Source organism: Felis catus, chromosome F1, assembly GCF_018350175.1.
Source record: "Felis catus isolate Fca126 chromosome F1, F.catus_Fca126_mat1.0, whole genome shotgun sequence".
NCBI lineage: Eukaryota > Metazoa > Chordata > Mammalia > Carnivora > Felidae > Felis > Felis catus.
In genome coordinates, this window is record NC_058384.1 from 3,591,130 (window position 1) to 3,614,137 (window position 23,008).

At 40.5% G+C, this 23,008-nt stretch overlaps 2 protein-coding genes across 4 annotated transcripts in view; one reads left to right on the forward strand and one right to left on the reverse strand.

Annotated features, from left to right (window-relative positions):
* CNST (consortin, connexin sorting protein) overlaps positions 1-6,295 on the reverse strand; it is a 116,250-nt gene extending 109,955 nt beyond the window's left edge. Inside the window, exon 1 of one of the 2 annotated variants that reach the window (XM_019821479.2) lies at positions 6,104-6,295. The gene's annotated coding sequence lies outside the window, so the exon portion shown is untranslated. The remainder of the gene's footprint in view (positions 1-6,103) is intronic. The other variant, XM_011290828.3, reaches the window with a different exon arrangement.
* A 173-nt stretch (positions 6,296-6,468) lies between these two features.
* On the forward strand, positions 6,469-23,008 carry TFB2M (transcription factor B2, mitochondrial). 2 transcript variants are annotated; one of them, XM_023247899.2, is made up of 8 exons: positions 6,469-6,916; positions 7,721-7,809; positions 11,583-11,736; positions 12,042-12,190; positions 15,285-15,371; positions 17,583-17,645; positions 20,393-20,556; positions 22,608-23,008. In XM_023247899.2, exons 1-8 carry the CDS (start codon positions 6,622-6,624, stop codon positions 22,780-22,782), a joined length of 1,176 nt encoding a protein of 391 aa, XP_023103667.2. In that variant the 5' UTR covers positions 6,469-6,621; the 3' UTR covers positions 22,783-23,008. The 2 variants fall into 2 exon arrangements, with proteins under 2 accessions (XP_023103667.2, XP_011289127.3); XM_011290825.4 differs by having other exon boundaries at positions 20,513-20,556.

Here is a 23,008-nt window from a genome sequence, read left to right on the forward strand (position 1 = left end):
ATGGCTCGGAGCCTGGAGCCTGTTTCCGATTCTGTGTCTCCCTCTCTCTCTGCCCCTCCCCCGTTCATGCTCTGTCTCTCTCTCTGTCCCAAAAATAAATAAATGTTGAAAGAAATAGATCGTCCTTTGGCTAGTGAAAATATGAGCTTTGCTTGATAAAGACATAGGCGATCAATTTTTAAGCTTGAGCTCAGATGTGAGACGAAGACAAACCATTTTTTCTCTTCTCAGTCACAAAACATATACGATTAAAATAAGCAAGTCATGGGAGCGCCTGGGTGGCTCAGTCAGTTAAGCGTCCGACTTCAACTCAGGTCACAATCTCGCAGTCCGTGAGTTCGAGCCCCACGTGGGGCTCTGGGCTGACAGCTCAGAGCCTGGAGTCTGCTTCCGATTCTGTGTCTCCCTCTCTCTCTGCCCCTCCCCCGTTCATGCTCTGTCTCTCTCTGTCTCAAAGATAAATAAACGTTAAAAAAAAAAAATTAAAAAAATAAGCAGGTCACAGAACCTTGTTTCTAATTCTGGCTCTTTACATTGCTTCCACGATGCTTTACGTATGACTCTGTCAGCATGGCAAAGAACTCCACGACAATTTTTTAACTACTGGAGCAAAAGGAAGAAAGTGATTATAAGCTGTTGAAGAAAATAAAGCCTGCCGACTGAATCTGGATGAAGAAGTCACAAAGGGGCAGACAGCCTTTCCCTTTCTGATCAGAATAGTTTCTACAAACTTCTATTTCCCTTTTCATCTGAGCTGCATTTGAGGGAGGAAATCACAGATTAGTGGGTAAGAGTCCTTTGAAGACCTAAGTAAACTGTTTTCATGCTCCACCAGCAGGTGAAAAACAAACTGAAGTAAACTTTGGTGTTTCATAAGGTACAGAAGAAATAACTCCACTAGGGGGCTTCAGTAAATAAAATACATATCCACAAAAATAAGTTCTCATTAAAAAAACCATAAGCAATGTTTTTCAGTTCATCTGTAAACTCTTAAGATTTAGCTGCACAGTGGTAATATGAGCAGAAGGGAAAAACAGTGGAAAAAGCAATGCATGCACAAAATAAAGTCAGTGGTATGCTCTCAAATACCCAGGAACAACACCATTCTTTTTTCTTTTTTTTTTTTTTTAATGCTATTTTTTTGAGAGACAGAGAGAGACAGATCGTGAGAAGGGGAGGGGCAGACAGAGAGGGAGACAGAATCTGAAGCAGGCTCCAGGCTCCGAGCTGGCAGCACAGAGCCCGACGTGGGGCTTGAACCCATGGACTGTGAGATCATGACCTGAGCCGAAGTCAGACGCTTAACCGACTGAGCCAGAACAACATCCCGGTGACCCAGGAACAACATCATTCTTAACTTTAGCATAAAGTTTACATATTTTAAGGAAATTATTTATTTCAAAATCTGTAATATAAAAGATCTTTAAAATGTTAGTTTGCCTTCATTCAAATTAGAAACCCACAGCCACTTAATTCACTGAGTTTTCTAGATGCAGCAAACACAGAAAAAAACAGCAATTCCTTAGGTAGTGGTCTTACAGGAAAAACAGGCTAAGTAATTAGGAGCATTAACAGACAGGACAGTTACAAAATATTGCTAATTCCTGAAATCTCTTAGGTACCGTCATTTCAAATGTCAAAAGGCCAATGTCAATAAAGGTGACAGTATTTGTCACATACTGCTCCAGCAATTCCTCCTACGGTCAAAAGGAAAACTAAACTTAATGTGTCAGTATTTTGACAGACACGTACTATCTTTCCTTTCCACATGGCTAATGATGGAAAACAGGAAGTAGTAAGAGATGGCAGGGAGGAGTGATGTGATGGCAAAAAGTTTCCATCTCCAAACATGTTGGCACAATCTCCCAACTGTGACTAAAACAATGTAGGAAATCTCAAGCTATCATAAGATTCAGAAGTTTTACATTTTTTTGCTTTTTAGATTGCTCGGACAGAGCTTTTATTTTTATTTTATTGAGATGCAGTTGACTATTGATGTATTTCTTCAAAGAATACTATAAATAAATCATTTGAAATGCATGAAAAACAAAAGTATTCCCTCGGTAAAAGGGAATATAATTTCCCCCAAGGGAATGATTCCTAGATAAAGAAAAGCCTGTATTTGTGTGAATCTTCAGGGCCCTAAACTGGAGAGAATGCTCACAACAGTATCAAGACACAGATACAGAGTGTAGAATTTCTCAATAAAAATATAATCCTTGGAGAGGCCACTTAAATCATTTAAGAGCTTTTTTAAAAAATGAAAATTGCCAAACTCTCAATTATTCTTACTCAAATTAAAAAAACCTGCTAAGACTAATTTGTAGGAACTATATTCTTTCTTATCCAAAGAAAATGGTGCCAATAGACAGTCATCTAGATTTAGATACAAATGAAAACACTGTATTTTCCTGCTATAATGTGCATCTATGCATGTCTCAGGAAACAAGCAACATCCAATCATTACGTATTCCCCAGGTCTGTCTCTGATCTTTTAATACTCCACACAATGCCAACACTGTGACAGCTCTACAATGACTAGATTTTAGAGGGATTTTGCTTACTGAACGGGTAATTTAAGATTTCTTTATACCATAAGGGTTGGGGAGGAGGCATATTTCTTATGTTAGATTACACCAAATATTAATTAGGGCTTCAGATGAATTTTGACAATGAATTTTAGTATTAAATGTAGATGTAAACAGTGCAAAGTAGTATTAGGGGAAGTTTAATAGAATATATAAGAGAAAAACAATGATAGGTCCTATTGATCCCACTGAGGTCAGTTAGCCATAAGGTTAGTTTTTCAACAGGGTTATCCTTCGGTTTTAATAGCTCTGAACAAGAGATCGTTCCATGCAAATCACCATCCCTGTTGCAAAAACAACTTAAAGCTCGTACATAGTCAGCATGTCCGTAGTTTTGTATCGAAAGTGCCGTATTTCCTTCTAACTTTATCTAAACCACCATACATGAGTTACTTGTTTGCTCGTAACCAGGCTCCTAGCATTTTTGAGCCAAAAAATATACCCTTTCTTTCTGAATTTTGCTGAAAAGATTTTCTCTTTCCTTTGACAAGAAATGCCATCATACAGAGAAGTACATTTATACCCATTCAAGCTCTCCCTACTTAGTAACACAGGTAAAGGAAACAGAGAGTCACAAAGCATCTTGACACATTGTTGACATGCAGATGTAAATAACTGTAACAATGACACCCCAGGAAATGACTGAGCACCCTAGTCATCTTACAACCTCCACCAAACATGCACTTGTCCACCTGTTTATCCTACTCAGGGTTAAGACAGTCATCTCCAAGAGGAAGAGACTTCTTGGAACTTTCTTCCTGCACAGAAACTTCTCAGTTTGGGGAAAAGAAAAGAAAAAAAAAGAAAAGGAAAGAAAAGAAAAGGAAAGAAAAGAAAAGAAAAGGAAAGGAAAGGAAAGGAAAGAAAAGAAAAGAAAAAAGAAAAGAAAAGAAAAGAAAGAAAAAAGAAAGAAAGAAAGAAAGAAAGAAAGAAAGAAAGAAAGAAAAGAAGGAAGCAGCTTCTCAGTTTGACTATCACAGCACTTTAAGAAAAGGATTTTTAAACTTACCCTATTGGATTTACCCCAGACTCTCAGGATAGGAAGACATCCTAAAAATCATGTAGCAATACTGTCGCTACGAGCTGCCCGATAAGATCCTAGCCATTTGCCAGCTACATGTGGCTACTGAGCGCTTGAAATGTGGGTAGTCTGAACTCACATGTACTCTAAGTATCAACACCAGCTTTTGTAGATTTAGTACGAAAGAATGTAAAATATCTCATTCTCAATTTTTCAAACATTCCATTTGAAACTGTATGGTTTAAGTAAAATATATTAAAGTTAATTTCACTTGTTTCTTTACCTTGTGAATGAGACTAGAAAACTTTACACTGCTTATGTGGCTTGCATTACAGCTGGATTGTCACAGACCTGCCGTCCCTTCCAGCACTATTTACAGACCTACAGACTTAGTGCTGATAGCAAATAGGAGTATCTATCACTGGACATTTCCCAATTACAACTGCCAGTTAAAAGCCAAAAGAAAAAGCAGTTATTTTCTCGATCAGTTGATATTATCAAAAATAACTTAAGAAGAGTATAAAAATAGAATCACTTTGCCCTGACACCATTTTAAGGAAAGATTACTTCAAAGGGGCAAAAATAGCACAGGACGCAAAAACCACACCTCTGAAGAAACTATGATGGGAAATACGCAAATCATGTTTTTCTAATAAAGTAGATCTGAATGCTGATTGTAAGGCACACCTTTAAAGGGAAATTATCATTTATTTCCTTTCCAGTACCTAGGGCCTCAGAAAAATAAAATGTGTAAGATTGCGTCTTTATTATTGAAGCACCTTCAACCACAAACAACCATTAGCATTATAAAAAGGGAAATAATTATCATAACCTTATGCTCCTGTCCAAAACAAACAAACAAACAAACAAACAAAAAACCCCAAAACCCAAAACGACTCAAAAGCAAAATAAGAAACATCAGCTTCTCTAGGGCTGAGCAGGCTACCTTTCTTCCACAAATCTTATGAAATAAGAAAATATATTTAAAAAAAATTTTTTTTCAACATTTATTTTTGGGACAGAGAGAGATAGAGCATGAACGGGGGAGGGGCAGAGAGAGAGAGGGAGACACAGAATCAGAAACAGGCTCCAGGCTCTGAGCCATCAGCCCAGAGCCCGACGCGGGGCTCGAACTCACGGACCGCGAGATCGTGACCTGGCTGAAGTCGGACGCTTAACCGACTGCGCCACCCAGGCGCCCCAGAAAATATATTTTAAAATAAATATTTTGTACAATTTTTAAGTGTATTTTAAACATGAAAAATTCAAAACCAATTTCTAGAAGTGAACCATTTCTTCCTCTATCATGACATTTTTCTTCTTTGTTTGATTTAAAAATATTCAGGCCTCCGGGACTTTTAGGGGAAAAAAATCCAGTGTATTTCGGAATCTACGAAAATATCTTTAAAAGGATAGAGGAGGTGACAGCTCATTAAAGAATCGTGGGGAAAGAAAGCTTCCTTCGGTGTTCAGAGAATCACTTCTAGAAAACTGTCAATACAAAAAATGAATTTGAGGAAATTTAGATCAACGATTCCCCACGGCTTCCACAACAGCTGATCAGATACTTTCTATAGTGTCCTAGCAAATTTATCATCCAAAAAAAGGAGGGGGGGGGCATATTTGCTTGTCAATTTCTTTATCCATTTTGAGATTCATCAGCTGGGTATAATCCTCAGACTTCAATTCGCCAGGTGATACATTCCTCAGAAACCTTTTTCTTGTGCATTTAAATACCAAGCTCAATTACGCCGCGAGCACAGTAAGCAGAAAGGATTGTACATATTTTCACAGGGTGTTGATTGGATGCGGTTTCCTGTCCTGGTGTAAAGAGTGACGGGCCAATCTCTTTCTGAGCATAATCCTTAAACACTGAAATCACTCTCAAAGAATCGAGCCTTCTAACACTGCCCGAGAGGTTAAAAGACTGCCAAAATTTCCATCAGAGCATCCTATTTTTAGAGTCCTTGGAATTGGTCTTCAAAATTGCATTCCGCGGCACGTATCTGAATAAGTTTACGGAGGGATCAAAATAAGCATCCTAAGGTCACAACCTTCCTAAGCCTAGAAGGGGATTTAAAGCTTTCAAACTGTAATTTTTTTATAACCTTAACTTTAAATCTTATCGACACGCGAGTTACAAATGAACATTAAGGTAAATACCGGCCCAGAAGGAGGTACGGCAGGGAGACACTCGGCGGCGCTCGGTGGAGGCGGGGGCGCAGGTACGAAGGCAAAGCGGGGCCACCCCCGAGGGCGCAGAGCCAGAGCCCGGGCCGTGGGCTGCTGCCGCGGGGAGGGGGCGCGGACACCCGGGCCGGGGGGACGGGAGGCGCGCCGGCGGGCGCAGGGGGCGCGGGGCTACACCTCCCCGGCAGCGCAGAGGCGGCGCGCGGCGCACAGCGCGGGGGAGGCGCGCGGGGTCCCGGGGGCTTTCCACCCCGGCCGCGAGCCGGCCGCTGCCCGGCACCGCTCTCCCTCTCCCTCTCCTCACCTGGGAGTCGGAGGCGACCGGAGGGCTACGGCTGCGCGCCGGGTCTGTCTCCAGCCCCGCTCGCTGACATGGCGGCCGAAGCGCTGTCACAGAGCCTGCTCGGGTCTCCCGCCGCTCCGGTGGAGACACCTTCTGCCTTCCCGCCCCGCCTCTCTCTGCGCACCCTTCCCGGCGGGCCGGCGGGCGGCGGGCAGCCCGCGACCGCGGAGCATAGAGCGCGAGCGGCTAGAGAGGAAGCGCAGGGACGACCATAGAGTAACAGGTCCAGACACAACCCGGATGGTCCGTCTCTCTCCACGTCCGTCCACTCACAATCCTCCGGCGACTGCACCCGGACGGAAGCGGAAGTGAGGGAAGTGGCAAGGGGAAGGGAGCGTTCGCATGCGCGGTTTGTAGTGTCTAGTACCACCCGCCCTAGTAGGGTGGTAGGCAGGTGTGGCACGTGGGGTGTCCTGTACGGAGTTCGTTGACGATGTGACGACCCCGGGCGACATTGGGACAGACGTTAGAGGGCGAGGATGTCGGTCCCGCGGCTGATGCTGTCATCCTTGGCCGGCGCTGGTCGCTTTTGCGTTTTGGGGTCCGGAGCGGCGAGGTGGAAGAGCGTCCGGGCGCGGAACCGCCGCGGCTTGTCCGACCTCCACCCGCAGCTGTCGCCCAGCCAGGGTTTCAGAGACTCGCCCTCGTGGCTGCCCAAGAACCGCTCAGAGCCCCGGAGTTACATAACCAATCCGAAACTCGCCACGACCTTGGTGCAGATACTGCAGAAAGAGAACAGAAACCGCCACCAGCTCTTCCTGGAGTGCAATCCAGGTGAGTCCGTCGTGGACTGCGTTTTCTTGGACGTTCGTGACTAGTGCCTATTGTACTGGTTGCCCACGCGATGCTGTTTAAGACCTGGTCCCTTGAAGCAGCTTGTATGGACTGTGGTAATCAGGACACCATGAAATATTTCTGCAGCAATTTGCACTTTACACATTTGGTAATACCTGCTCTTAGCTTTTACCATCTCCTCAAAATACTTGCAAGCGCCCCCCGCCCAGAACTTTTATCTAACCTTTGTATAGGTGTCCTAGAGACCATAGCAGGATGTCAGAACATAAGGTTTAAAGTTCATTTATGTACGTAATCTCTACACCCAGCGTGGGGCTCGAACTCTGAGATCAAGAGTCTCACAGTTTTCTGAGTGAGCCAGCCAGTCGCTCCTGAAAAATACTTGTTTAAAGTAGCACTTTCTGTCGTGGGTCTGTTTTGTTTAGGTTTTACAGTATCTTTCGTGGTTAGGGTATCTGGGTAGTCCATGAATAATTGGTACGCTAAAGGCACCTTTTCTTGTTTGTTTTTCCAAGACATAGTAAAACTTTGTGATTGAGAGGCTTTTCGGGCTTTGACAGAACGGATTCAAAGTCCAGCAGCACTGCTTATCAGCTGTGTTGAGGCAAATGATGTTATCTAATCCCCAGTTTCCTTACATGTAAATAAAAAGTGTAATATCTACTTTGGGGATGTTGTGGGAATCAAAATTAGATAATACAGGTAAAATATCTACTTTAGTAAATGATATTGAAAGAAATTGTTTCTTTTGCAAATGAACGTTTTGTTCTGTTAATATACTAGGTCCTGGAATCCTGACCCAAGCATTACTTGAAAGCCAGGCCAAAGTGATTGCCCTTGAGTGTAACAGAACTTTTCTTCCACATTTGCAGGTATATTTTTAGTTTCTAAAAAAAAAAAAAAAAAAAAATTATTGCTCAGTCAGCTATCTTTGAGTATTTAGGAAAGTAACAAGCACACAATTTATTTTTTTAGACTCACTTTTAGGGGACATGCTGTACATACATTGTTATCCCCGGTGACTAGAGCATAGTATAATAAGTAAGTGATAATATCACGGTATCTATGCTCATTGAATGACTAAGCGATTGGAGTCCTGAGATTTATTCTCTGGGTGTACCTCTGCTACAGACTAGATGGGTGACTGAACAAAGTGTATAACTGGTATCTCCAGGGTTCTTTCCTCATCTCTAGTAAGGTATCCCGTGCCTCTGCTTTCTGTGAACTTAGAATCTAATTGGAATGCTACGATTAGATCAACGGGACTCTTGTTAACTCTGGATTTAGGGCTTCAGAGGCAAGGAAGGTGTGGTATAGTCAGATACAATTGCATGCAGTGAAAGCATTATCCAAATGGATTTTTCAGTGAATTCTGCTTCCTTGTATAGCAGATCCCTTCACAGAACAGTGAAGTGGACATTCCTTACCTCACTGCCAGCCTCCTTCCTTCTCTTTCCCCTCCCTCCTCAAGTCTCTGGATTCAGTTTAGGAACCTTATACCTCTCTGTGCTAAATTCCGGAAACCATGTGAAATGGAATGATTTAAAAGTGCAGGATGACAACAAAAAATTATGAAAATGTACCAAATCCTTTTTTCTTAATTTTTTAGTACAACTGTGCATGTTAGATGGTTGTTACTGTACAACTGATTGCTTTGAAAAGAAATCAAGGTTTTCCAGGTTATTGAATTGATGCTGAATCTACTGGAATTCCAAAACCATGAAGAGTTTAAAAGACAAGATTATTAAAAGACTGAAGATCATGAAGTGTGGGTTCGTGAGTTTGAGCCCCACATCAGGCTCTGCACTGACGGTGTGGAGCCTGCCTGGGATTCTCTTTTTCCCCCTCTCTACCCCCCACCAAATAAATAAATAAATAAATAAATAAATAAATAAGTAAGTAAGTAAGTAAGTAAGTAAGTAAGTGTGATTTAGTAAACATAGCCACCTGTAATTTCAGTTTCACTTTGGGAATTGAAAGCTTTTATTTTGATCCTTTATAAAAGGCCGACTTTTGAAGAGTGATCTGCATGTTCACAAAATAATTAAGATGGCATTAAAATGTCTTTTTATTTACTTTCTTATCCTATAACACAATAGTTGCTTTTTTGTACGATCAAGGAAAGTGTTCATTTGAAAACAATGATTGAGTGAAAGATGGAAGGTTGGGGGCTAGAAAGGTCATGACATACAGTATTTCTTACAGGAATATTAGTCATAAAGTTTCCTGAAACTACAATGTAAGCACAAAATCCGTCTCTGACTAAATCCAGTCTTTGATTAGAACTAGTTCATGATCCAGTTCAGGCTTTTATTTTCTTTCTGACTCCTCTTTCCCCCTCTCTGCTCAACACTAACTTGAGCTCAGCCCTTAGTACCTATTCTTTCACTCTTATTAACCATCACTATGATGGAGTGAAAAACCATTCAAATAAGGGTTTGTGTGAATTCATCTATCTGCCAGAATAAATGAGAAGGAACCATTTAAATAGAAGTTTTGTGGCCCTAAATCCCAGCTTTAAAGTGGTGCTGTTAGCAGACATTGCTTCTAGCCCCCCAGAGTTTGTTTCTAAACACTGAAAAGATTTTTCAAAGATGATGAAGGCTTAGGATTTTTATCTAACTTTAGAACCCCCACCCTCTCTCATAAATTCCCAAGACTCCCCATTAACAGTGTTTCGAGTGGGAACAATTTGTTTTCCTGTCTAGATGTGCTAGAGATAGTTTTCAAATTGTAGCCTATGATAATAAATCATAATATATCCCTGCTGAAAATGGAAACTGTTGTTGCAGAAATAGCTGTACATGTTCAGCTGAAGAGATAGCTTCTGTGGTAAGCTGTATGGTATTTCAGCAGAGACACAACAATCTTTTCAGATCAGCCTGAATGTCAGCTCTAGCCCTCGCTACCTTTAAGACTGGCAATTAAGTAATTTAACCTGTTTGACTTTGGTTTTTCCTTTTCTCTTACGGAAAATACAGACAGTAATACCTACTTGTAAAGAATCTTGTTGCAATTGAAATAAGATAAACTGCTTCCTGTCTCTGAATCCTAAATGCCACCAAGTTCAATTTTAAAAGGTGATTTCACTATTACTGTGGAACTAAATTATTTTGGCGTTTTGGCTGTTATTGTCATTACCATTATTGCATGGTAAGCGATAGATGCAAAAACCAACATGTACTTTCAAAGTACGAGTGGAGCAAGGTCTTTTTTGTTTATTTTTGAGAGAGAGAGAGACTTTCCCCTCACAGAGCTGGGGGTGGGGAGGGGCAGAGAGAGGAGGACGAAGAATCCAAAGCACGCTCCAGGCTCCGAGCTGTCAGCACAGAGCCCAGTGCAGGGCTCGAACTCACAAACAGCGAGATCATGACCTAAGCCAAAGTTGGACGCTTAACTGACTGAGCCCCCCAGGCGCCCCGGGAACAAAGTCTTAAAAGTGTGCATTCTTACATTCCTATCAAACCAAAATTCATTAGATTTTGTTAGTTACAAAGATTAAAATACGACGCTCGAGTAACTTGTGAGGTTACTTTATTGCTGTATATACAGAACAATTTGTAGGACTTTCAAGATGATCTGTTTGTAAGGTATCCATCCAGTGAGTGTTCTTTTTCTCTAGCTGGCCTAACACCACACTCTTCCTGTTTTCTGCCTCACATTTTTTACTTCTCAGCTTCTTGTGAGGCCTCGGGGTTAGTTACTCCATCCTCAGGCCTAGTCTCCTGTGATTCTCCCTAGGGGGTCTCCTCTGCACCCCTGGGTTTAATAACCTTCAACAAGCCAGTTCTCACCACTTTATGTCATTAGCCTAGACCATTCCACTGATCCCCCCCCCCCCCCCCCCCCCCCCCCCCCCCCGTCAAGCCTACAACTTTCTGCCTGACGTCTCCACTTGGACCGCCTAACAGGTGTCTCAGGATTAACACGAGCAAAAGTAAATGGTTTCCACCCAGGCTGTTGCTTCTGTCATTCTCAAGGGTGCCCTCGAAAATGAATGTTAGAATTTACTAGATTTAAATAATATTTAGAGGTTGTAATCAAGCACTTAAAAATAGTTAGATTTTTTGTTTTGTAACTTTAAATTGCACATTCTTGAAACTTTGGTATATATCAACAGAATTTTCTGTGCATGAGAACCTCGTTATATATAGCACATCATAGTACCCTCTTTGATTTTTTTTGTAACTTCAGATTAGAGAAAAAAGCATGAGGGGCACCTGGGTGGCTCAGTCGGTTAAGCACCCAACTTTGCTTAGGTCATGATCTCACTGTTGGTGGGTTTGAGCCCCTCGTTGGGCTCTGTGCTGACAGCTCAGAGCCTGGGGCCTGCTTCGGATTCTGTGTCTCCCTCTCTCTGCCCCTCACCGGCTCACGTGCTCTCTCTTTTTCTCTCTCTTTCTCAAAAATAAGTAAACATTAAAAAAATTTAAAAAGAAAAAAGGATGAGTAAGAGTTTCTTGAAAGATTTTTGTGTTGGGGGCTTTTTCTTAGTAATATTGTGTGTTCATCACTTTTCTGGCATTATTTAATTTCTCTTAATTATGTTAATTTTTAGGGTAAATGTTTTGAAGTAGATCTTTGAATTGTTACCGAGTTTGCATATCACTGAAAATCTTAAACATGTCTCTCTGTCTCTCTTTAGTCGCTGCGAAAAAAGGTGAATAGAAAACTAGAAGTGGTCCACTGTGACTTCTTTAAACTGGATCCTAGAAATTCTGGAATAGTAAAACCTCCCATTATGCTTTCAGAAACACTTTTTCAGAATTTGGGAATAGAAGCACTTCCTTGGTCAGAAGGTAATTTTGTCATTCACTGCCTCAAATACCTTATAATTTGCCACCTTTCTCAAGCAGTACACCTTGTCTGTTAAAGAGATCCGTGTACTGTCCAGATAGTATAGTTTGTGTTGACTATGGCTTTCCACTCACATGGATACACTTAGAGCCGTTCTGCAGAGGCCAAGTTCCCTATCGAGGAAAGAGGCCGTACCTGAGTTGTAATTGAAATGATAGTTTGTTAACTTGGTTTGACTCAATAAAATATGATCTTTGGAAGAAATTTAAACAATTTATTCAAATATTTTTCCTTGTGTTCTTAACAGATAACCCATTAAGAGTAGTTGGAATCTTCCCATCTAAAAATGAGAAAAAGATACTTTGGAAACTTTTGTATGACCTGTATTCTTCTACTTCTATATACAGTTATGGACGAGTACAGCTAAATATGTTTATTGCTGAGAAGGAATACGAGGTAGGTTATTAACAAGTCACTGAGTAGCTTTTGTTTTGAAAGAGTCCTGTGATTTTTGTCTGCGTAGTCTTAATCTGTGTGACTTTAATTTGAGCTCATGACACTTGAGAGTGTTGAGATTGTTTTTAAATTTCTGTAGAGCGGTCTTGAGGTTCAATTTTTTTAAGTCTTTTTTTTTTTGTGGTTAAACATACAAGATACAATATTTATCATTTTAAGTTTCAAAGCGTCCAGTTCAGTGGCGTTAAGTCTGTTCACGTTGTGGTCCAGCCATTAACCACCATCTGTTTCTTCTCAGAAGTTGTTCATCACCCCATACCGAATTAAACATCAACTCCCCACCTCCCCCTTCCCGAGTCTCTGGCAAACAGTGTTCTGCTTCTATGACTATTCACAGAATAGTCCATGAATTTGACTATTCTAGGTCCTTCATGTAAGTGGAATGATAGAGTAACGCGTTTAGTGTCCGATTTCACTTAGTGTACGTAACGCCTTTGGAGTTCTTCCAAGCTGTAGCATGTCAGAATTTCGTTTTCTTTTTAAGGCCGAATAATACTCCATTGTATATCATATATGGACATACACGCGCACCGCCTTTTGTTTATTCGTTCATGTGTCAGCGAACGTTTGGGTCGCTCCCACTTTTGGTTATCGTAAATGATGCTGCCGTGAGCTTTGGTTGCAAGTCTGTCTTCCAGGGTCTGCTTGCAGTACATTTGGCTGTATACGCAGGGGTGGCATTGCTGGATCGTGCGGCAATCCTGTTTTTCAACTCTGGGGGAGCCACCCTACCGTTTTCCACAGCAGCTGCACTATTTTACATTCCCACCGGCAGTGCACAGGAATTCCAGTTTCTCCGTTGTCTCTCAACATTTGTTTTCTGTTTATGACACCCATTGTAATGAGGTCTCATTGTGCTTTTGATTTGATTAGTGATGTTGAACATCTTTTCAGGTGCTCGTAGACCGTTTGTGTTAGGAATGTCTGCTAAGGTCCTTTGCCGTTTTGGGGTTGTTGTTGTTGTTGTTGTTGAGCTTTAGGAGTTATTTATATATTCTCGTGATAAATCCCTGTTCGGATACATGAAATACCTGCAGGCGTTTTCTCCCCATCTGTGGGGTGTCGTTGTACACTGTTGATTATGCACATTGATTCCCGAAGTTTTTTATTGTGATGAAGGCCGGTTTCTCTATTTTTTTCTTCTTTCTGTCTGTGCCTTTGGTGTCATAGCTGAGGAATCACTGTCAAATCCAAGGTCAGGAAGCTTTTTTCTTATGTTCTAAGAGTTTTGTAAGTTTCAGTTCTTACATTCAGGTCTTTGATCCATTTTGAGTTACTTTTTTATATGGTGTTGGGTAAGGGTCCAACTTCATTCTTGTGCATGCGGGTATTCAGTTTTCCCAGCATCCTTTGTTGAAAAGACTGTGCTTTCCCCGATGAATGACTTTGATGCCCTTGTCAAAACATCATTAAACCATACACATTAGGGTCTGTTTCTGGGCTCTCTTATTTTATTACATTAGGCTATTCAGTGTCCCTCGAGATTCCATATGAATCTCAGGACTGGTTTTTCTGTTTCTGTGAAAAAAACACCCTTGGGATTTTGATAGGGATTGCACTGAATCCGTAGATCACTGTGGGTAACATTGATATCTTAACATTGATAAGTCTTCCGATCCGTGAACACAAGTTGTCTTTCCACTTGTGTTTAATCCCTTTCATTAGGTGTTTTGTAGTTCTCAGTGTACAAATCCTTCACCTCCTTCGTTAAGTTGATCCCTAAGTAGTTTACTCTTTTTGGTGCTGTTGTAAATGAAGTTTTCTTAATTTCCTTTTCAGATTGTTGATCGTTAACATAGAAATACGACTGACCTTCGTGTGTTGTTTTTATATCCTGCAACTTTGCTGAATTCATGTATTCTAACAGGAATACTTAGGGTTTTTCGACTCTGTTCTCTGAAATTCAGGGGCCTTCTGAAGTTCTTGATAGTGTCTTGAGAGTAATGTTTCTTTTCTGCTCAGAATGCTTCATGTTATTAATCTTTTAATCCATTGTAGGTATTATGCTTAGTGAAATAAGTCAGTCAGAGAAGGACAGGTATCGTATGTTTTTGCTCATATGTGGATTTTGAGAAACTTACCAGAAGACCATGGGGAAAGGGAAGAGGAAAAAAAAGTTACAAACAGAGAGGGAGGGAGGGAAACCACAAGAGACTCTTAAATACAGAGAACAAACTGAGGGTGGATGGGGGTGGTGGGGAAGAGAGGAAAGTGGGTGATGGGCATTGAGGAGGGCGCCTGTTGGGATGAGCAATGGGTGTTGTATGTAAGCCAGTTTGACAAATTATATTAAAAAATAATAAAAATGAGAGTAAAAAAAATCTTTTAACCCATTGTAACACAAGATGCTTACTCGTCTATAAGAGTTATGGGTCAGGATGGTGGAGCAAGACATGAAAAGGTGGTTTACTCCCCAAGACTCAGTAGAGAAATAGTGACTGTCCATGAGAAGCGTGGGGGACTCAGAACCTTGAGGCTGTACGTACATCATCTACGTGAAGGAGGAGAAACGGGAAGTGCTTCATCAGATTTCATCTTGCTATTAGGAAATGTTCTAATGCTTTTTTTTACTGTGGGCCTTTTCACATGTGGTTTGCTCGGTCTGTGTGCTGCCTTCTCATTCACTGCCAAGCGCTCAGCCTTCAAGTGTCAGCCTAGACATGGACAATTCTTGACTCAGAATTTACTAGGCTACCTGATACATAGTTCTAACACCCTTGTTCTCCATGTAATTGGATATTTTTGTTTCGTTTTTTGCTTTAATGAGATTTTGCCCTGGTAGGGGCATGGCTATCAGGGATGGCTAAAGGAAATCAATCCCACATACATTATATTTTAAGTGTACATGGTGATGTATTTCAATGTGAAAATTTAAAAAGACCTTCTCTTCCTTGAAGTGTTACAGTTAAGATTTTGCATTTAATTCTGATTTTCTTCAATTTCCAGATACTATTAAGATAATACTTTTAAGATCAAAATTTGAATGTGATTGATCATAGTCATGTATACGTGCAACTTATTTTCTTTTCATTAGAAACTGGTGGCAGATCCCCAAAATAACCTGTATCAACCATTAAGTGTGCTCTGGCAAGTAGCTTGTGAGATTAAGCTTCTGCATGTGGTAAGTAAAATCCTTCTAGATTGCAACAGAACTTCATTTTTTTTTTTTTTAAGTTTATTTATTTACCTTTGAGAGACAGAGAAAGAGCATAAGCAGGGGAGGGGCAGAGAGAGAGGGAGACACAGAATCCGAAGCAGGCTCCAGGCTCCGAGCCATCAGCACAGAGCCTGATGCAGGGCTCGAACTCACAAACTGTGAGATCATGACCTGAGCTGAAGTCGATGCTTAACTGACTGAGCCACCCAGGTGCCCCAGAACTTCATTGTTTTTAAAGAAACTACATTTTGGACGCCTGGGTGGCTCAGTTGTTAAGCATCTGACATCAGCGCAGGTCATGTTTTCACAGTTCATGAGTTTGAGCCCCGCATCAGGTGAGCTCACTTCTCTCCCTCTCTGTCTCTCTGTCTCTGCCCCTTGCTCATGTGCACCCCTCTCTAAGGAAAAAAAAAAAAAAAGAGGCTACATTTCTTTGGCCAATAAATGGAAAAAAATTAAAAATTAATTTTATTTTTTCCTAGCTATTGAAGATAATTATGTTTTTGTCACATATTTATATTTTTCTCAGATCATAAAAATAATATAGGCTTATTGTAAAAATGTGAGACCAGGAAAGAAAAGGAAGGAAGGAAAGAAGAATTTTTTAAAAGTCACCACTACCATTCTGCCACCCAGAGGTCAATATTGACATTTGTAGCATATTTGTAGCCTTTTCTTGTTCCTCAGTTTTTGTTTTTATTCTTTACATAGTGGAGATTATATTACTTTGTATCTTGTATTTCTTACTTACTAGTAATAGTTAATGGTAAGTTTTTCTCTTGTCAGTAGACATTTTTTGTAAGTTTTTAATGGCCACTTAAAACCTCACTACAGAGTATTCCCCTTTTTAGTTTATTTCTTTAAGCAAGATCAGAGTTGTCTAATAAAAATATAACGTGAGCCACGTATTTTAGGTTTAATAGTAGCAACATTCATTAAAAGGAAAAAACAGGTGAAACTAATTTTAATGTGTTTGATTTAACCTTCTTGATCAAAATACTGTCATTTCAGTGTACAATCAGTATGTTACGATTGGTTATTGCATAATTTGCATTCTTTATGTTCTAGGCCTTTGAAGTTCAGTGTGTATTTCATACGTAACACATCTCCATTCAGACTAGACATGTTTCAAGTGTTCAATAGCCACATAGGACTAGTGGCTCCTCTATTCATAGCAAGGGGCCGGAGTGAAGAAAAAACTGACGACCGCTATTTCTTTCATGCCATAATTTGTCCTTGTCTTTTTTATTTTAGTAGATTAGAGTTTTCATTGGATGTATGTTTATATACATACAATACATATGGGCCCTTGTGCTTCGAGGGAGGTGTTGGTTTCATTTTTACGTTTGCCACGTGTATCTCCATGTAGTCCCTTCCCTGCTTTTGTCCAGGAACACGTTAGGCCTGTCTATGCATACTCAGTTGTTAGAATGTTACCCGTTCGACTTCAGCTTTTGTTCCAATTCTGTTTTTTCTTCTCCAGTACGTGAGGTTCTTAGATTGGATCTCTGTTCCTTGTCTTTTGTATCTGTCATGCTCTCGTCATGTTCCTGTATTTGCAGAACTCTTTTCACACTAGCGTTCACAGCACTGACCCTGCACTTGTATATTGTGACCTTGGTACTGCAGTTCTTGGTGTCCCTGAAATCCTTTCTTACCTCAGTGATCTCTCATTCTGTTGCCTGCCTTTTTACCTGGGCCTCCTCTATCATCCAGGCTCTCTGCTGCTTTCTTCATAAAGGCCTCCTGGCAAAGTTAGCTTTCAGGAGAGTCTTTTTGGTTGTTCTGCAGTGTTTGTTTTCAAAGGCCTATGTTGACTTTGGCCATTCATTAACCTCAGTGTTGATATGATGGTCCCTAACCTGATTGTGAGTCTAATGTGGAAATCTTAGCTATTGAGATAACTTAAGGACCTATTTGCATAACTGTATTAAGGATGAGTCTTTCCAGATAAGGGAATTCCCAATATCTGGATAGACCTTTGATTTTCTTTCTCTTCATCTAAAAAAACAGAAGAGGGATTTTTATGATTTAACTATCCCAGTTGTTTTTCTTAAATCCAGTTAGAATGGTGACTCAGATTTGATTTGTTCTGTTGTTTAAAGCCAGTAATAATCTGGGACACTTTGCAGAAAACTCAAAGAAATGTTTTGGTTTTGTTTATCTTCCCTCAAGGAGCCTTGGTCCTCATTCAGCGTATATAACCAAGTTGGGGGACCAAAAAAGTCGAAGAATAAGGTAAGAATTAATAAATAACCTTCCTTTCTTTCCTCTAAATGGAACATTTGGTATTCTGTATTTACTTAAAAATTTTTTTAAGTAAACATTCATTTTTGAGAGATAAAGAGAGAGGGAACCACTGGGGAGTGGGGCAGAGAAAGAGGGGGACAGAGATTCTGAATAGGGCTCCGTGCTGACAGCAACAAGCCCGATGCGGGGCTTGAACCCACGAACTGTAAGATCATGACCTGAGCAGAAGTCGGACGCTAAACCAACTGAGCCACCTAGTGCCTCAGTTGGTTAAGTGTCCGACTCTTGATTTCAGTTTGGGTCATGATCTCTGGTTCTTGGGATTGAGCCTTGTGTTGGGCTCTCTGCTGACAGTGCAAGCCCTGCTTGGTTGGGATTCTCTCTCTCCCTCTCTCTCTGCCCCTTCCCTGCTTGCGTGCCCTCTCTCCTGCTGTCTCTATCAATATAAATCATAAACATTTTTTTACAATTCTCATTATTTTTGTTTGTTTTTTTTTAATTTTTTTTTTCAACGTTTATTTATTTTTGGGACAGAGAGAGACAGAGCATGAACGGGGGAGGGGCAGAGAGAGAGGGAGACACAGACTCGGAAACAGGCTCCAGGCTCTGAGCCATCAGCCCAGAGCCTGACGCGGGGCTCGAACTCACGGACCGCGAGATCGTGACCTGGCTGAAGTCGGACGCTTAACCGACTGCGCCACCCAGGTGCCCCAATTCTCATTATTTTTGAAGAGTTGTATTTGTCAGCTGATTGTACGTGGATCCTAGTTAGTGTAGTAAGAGCTTAAACAGAATTTGACTTCATTTTTATCTCTCTTGAAATAGAAGGCATATCTCAGATTTGGAAAATATGATCATTTTAGTGTCCAACTAATTTGATAAACTAAAAGTCAGAAATTTGTAATATTACTAATTATAATGATTGAATTCGTCATATGTTTGATGAATCAGTATGTCTTGTTTCTTATGTGGGGGGGTGGGGCTTGTGTTTGTTTTTTTTTTCCCTCTCTAAAGAACTGAAGTGGTGATGTTCTAAATTTATCCTCCATTTACTTTATATTAGGGGTGCTTGTAGTGAAATTGGAACAAAGTAGTTGAATTTTCAAAAATAATTTTTGGAGTCAATTCATAAGTTTCACTTTAGGATTAAATGCTAATGATGCCCTAGTCCCAGCTTATCATTATAGCACCCAGTAAACAGTTTTTAATTTCACTGATCCCTCCCCCCCCCCCCCCGCAATCAACTGTAGGCATCCACAGCTAGAAACCAGAATTGATTGAAGTTTTCTTTTTCAGGCTAATTTGTCTTCCACAAATATATATATACATATATATATATATATATGTATATATATATATATATATGTATATATATATTTAAAAATTGTGGGGGGAGGTGGGTGGCTCAGTTAGTTAAGTGTCCAACTCTTGATTTCGTCTTAGGTCATGATCTCACATGTGTTGGGGCTCCGAGCTGGGCATGGAATGGACCTCCTTAAGATTGTCTCTGTCTCCTTCTGCCCCTCTGTCCTTCCCCACACAAATGCTCTTCTCTCTCTCAAATAAAATGAAAAAATAAATAAAAACATATAAAAAAGAAAGGGACACCTGAGTGGCTCAGTTGGTTAAGCATGTCCAACTCTTGATTTTGTCTCAGGTTGTGATCTCACGGTTCATAGGATTGAGTCCTGCATTGGGCTCTGCACTGACAGAGGAGAGCCTGCTTGGAATTCTCTCTCTCCTTCTCTGTCTGCCCCTCCCCTGCTCATGCTCTCTCTCTCTCTTTCTGTCTCTCTCAAAATAAGTTAAACTAAGACATTAAAAAATTAAAAAATATAAATGTGTATGTGTGTATATATAGATGGATAAGTAAATAAGGGATCACTATCTAACACATGAGATTTCCAAAGGACTTAAACAGGTGACCTTCCTCCTTTGTGAGGGATAACTTTAGAGAAAAAAACATCTTCACCTTACATCAAGGCATGTGCAGTTTTTATTTTAATCTGACTACTGTGTACTAGAGCAGGCTGGCCAACTTTTTCTGTAAAGGGCCAATCTGCAAATGTTTTAAGCTTTGTAGACCACATAATAGTCTTCATGTTCATATTTTTTTTTTTTTAAACAATCCTTTCCAAATGTGAAAACCATTTGTAGATTCATACTATATGAAAACCAGGCAGGCCATGGACCATAGTATATTTTTTTAACATTACAATCTGCTCAGTATAGAAAGAAGTTCAGTACATGTTGGTGTCATGTTTGGGATTTGGTTTTACCCTGCTTACAAGTTAGTAACCTGTTACTCTTTAAAGGATACTACCCCAGGGCCGAATCCTGCATCAGATAAAAGAATGTATTTGCCCTCAGGTCCTCTGGGGTAACGTGCCATGGCTCATTTGGATGGTGTAAATGCAGAGGTTTGCATTGCAACATAGAAACACAGGGCTGGGGGTACCCACTTCTTTTCTAGCAGACATTAAGCAAGCCGCTTCTTTGTCCTGGAGAGACATGATCTCCTCCCTCAGGCTGGCTCACTGCAAACCCCCCTGAGAAACTGCCCAAGTAAACAGTGGTTGGGGCCTTGCATTCTTGACACAGACAGCGAGAGCACATAGGAGCCCTCCAGCTCTGGAGATTGCCTCTTCCAACAGGCAGCTTGTGTGAATAGGTTCACTATGTCTCGCTCTGGCAACATTTTGTGGCTAACACAACTTATTTCTTTCTCTCTCCAGGAACCATTAGAACAAATAAATAAACAAAACATGTGTTTTATTCAGTTGACTCCTCTTCAGAATTTATTTACAGAAAATTTAACATCTGTTAATTATGACATATTTTTTCATATGTTAAAGCAGTGTTTTATGAAGCGCCATGCCACGCTCATGGACCATTTACAGTAAGTAAGAAGAATAAAAGCAAGTATAAAGTAGCAATTTAATATAAGAATTAGATTTTCATGTTAGAGGTCCATTTTCTATATCTGTATCATGATTAACAGAGTGAGATACCATGTTTTCACTCCTACAGATCTTCCAAACCCTTCCTTGGTGCATATTTTAAGAAAAATAAAATTCAATTTCCCACATAATCTCCTAAGCTGAATTTTTTTTCCTTTGAAAAACAACTAGGGATGCCTACCAGTTCTATCTCTGTCAGAGATATGCCCAGAATTGACCTGTGGGAAGAACTGGCTCCATGGGGCAGGTGCCTGGGTGGCTCAGTTGGTTGAGCATCCGATTCTTGGTTTTGCCTCAGGTCATGATCTCATGTTCGTGAGTTCAGGCCCTGCATCGGGCTCTGTGCTGGCAGTGCAGAGCCTTCTTGGGATTCTCTCTCTCTCTCTCTCTCTCTCTCTCTCTCTCTCTCTCTGTCTCCTGCTCATTCTTGATTACTCGCTCTATCAAAATTAATAAACATTTAAAAAAATAATGAGGGGCACATGAGTGGCTCAGTCAGTCGAGCATCCGACTCTTAATTTCGGCTGAGGGCATGACCTCGTGGTTTGTGAGTTTGAGCCACACATCAGGCTCTCTGCTGTTAGCGCGGAGCCCACTTTGGATCCTCTCTATCTCCCTCTCTCTCTGCCCTTAACCCCACGCCTGTGCGTGCTCTCTCTCAAAAATATTTAGAAAAATAAAATAGGGGGACCTGGGTGGCTCAGTCAGTTGAGTGTCCGATTTCGGCTAAGGTCATGATCTCCCAGAGTTCATCTCCCCTCATCAGGCTCTGGGCTGGAGCCTGCTTCAGATTCTGTGTCTCCCTCTCTCTTTGCCCGTCCCCCACTCATCTCTTCTCTCAAAAATGAATAAACATTAAAAAAGCCTTTTTCTTAATAAAAAGAATGAACTCCTTGCTGGTGACTGGAATGGAGGCAGCATCATTTCTGGTGTACCCACCATCTACCTTTTGTCATTGTCTCTCCTTAGTGGTTTTACTTCCCAACCAAAGTCCTCTAGTCCTCTTGTCCTGGACCCGACTTCATGTTTCTACCTAAAGCTTTATTAACATTCTAGCTGTTACTACCTATTGGTATTCTTATAACTTTTACATGGGCTGATGTGTACAATTTTATAAATTATGCGTTGCACCTTGGAATCAGCAGCCCATAGTCATTCAAAGTATTGTCAGAGAATAGGTGAGACTCTGAGCTGTTGGTTGAACAATATTTGTGTAAAAATAAATGTTAAAAGTGGCATCAGACCAGTAAAAGTAATCTACCCTTTTCATCTTATCACCTTGTGGTAGTGACTATTTTGAATAAAAATATCAGGAATATAGGAAAATAAGCAATAAATATGGTAAACGTGTTGCAAAACGTTAAAATCCCTTGGCGACCTCTGAATTGAAAGCATGTTTACACCTGTGACCAGAATGCTGTCCAAAATCCAAAAGTATCGGAAAATTTTTCCACCAAAATATTTTATTATAAATATTTACTTGTTATTGTCATAGGCTCAGTGATGGTTTCTTGCTAGGCTAATATATAAGGCAGTTTTCTGCTTTAAAATTTATTCGTTAGTAATTTTCACATAAAAAGGTGAAAACTATTCCCTGTTTGGAAACTGTTGGACAGCAGTTTCTGCTCTTTGTACTTCTTGAACTATTACACGGACCTAAATGTTATGGATGTTTTTGCAAAGAGAACTAAGAGATGAAAGAGGTAGGCGGAAGAATTTTTTTGAAGGGCAGTGTTAAACTGGATTTTTTTTGGTAAGAATTGATGAGAACACGTGAAGGCCAAAATCTGCTCTTTTTGTTACAGGTAAGCCATGAGACTTTAGAAATATTAGTAAAAGCTGTACATTATACGCAAGCTCTTAAACCAAACAAGATTGATTATATATCGTAAGTTAAGCATTTTCAATTGGGCGTAGAAGCCATGTCTACCAATATTAATTGCAGTTCTAAGATGGAATTAAGCAGACTTACTTTGTCTTTCTTTTGCAGGTCATTGAGTCCAGTTAATGCAGTAGCTATACTGAAGGAAATAGAGAAAGATGGAGACATGAAAATAACAGATCTGTACCCTGAAGACTTTAAACTGCTTTTTGAAACTATAGAGTCTTTCAGAGAATCTTGTAGGTGGCTCTTTGATGACTGCATAGAAGACGTAATCTTGTAGGGAACTGGATTGCCCACATACTGGCGAGAACTGCTTATTTATTTGGAAATTATGGCACCAATGGAAGAGAACTGGGTTTGTAAAGCTTGCAGGCTTTTAGCAGAAGATAACTGCTCTTGTTTGGCAGAGTGGGCAGATAATTTCTTCTGAAGTTGATACCTTCAGTATATCGGATGAAACAACGACTGCTATTTTATTCACAAAAAATAAAATGAGCACCGTATTA

Excerpts from the sequence above, each read along its gene's own strand:
- TFB2M (XM_023247899.2), top strand. The coding sequence starts at position 6,622 with ATGTCGGTCCCGCGGCTGATGCTGTCATCCTTGGCCGGCGCTGGTCGC. Across the intron at positions 6,917-7,720 it reads CTTCCTGGAGTGCAATCCAG|GTCCTGGAATCCTGACCCAA; the intron begins GTGAGTCCGTCG and ends TTAATATACTAG. Across the intron at positions 11,737-12,041 it reads AGCACTTCCTTGGTCAGAAG|ATAACCCATTAAGAGTAGTT; the intron begins GTAATTTTGTCA and ends TGTTCTTAACAG.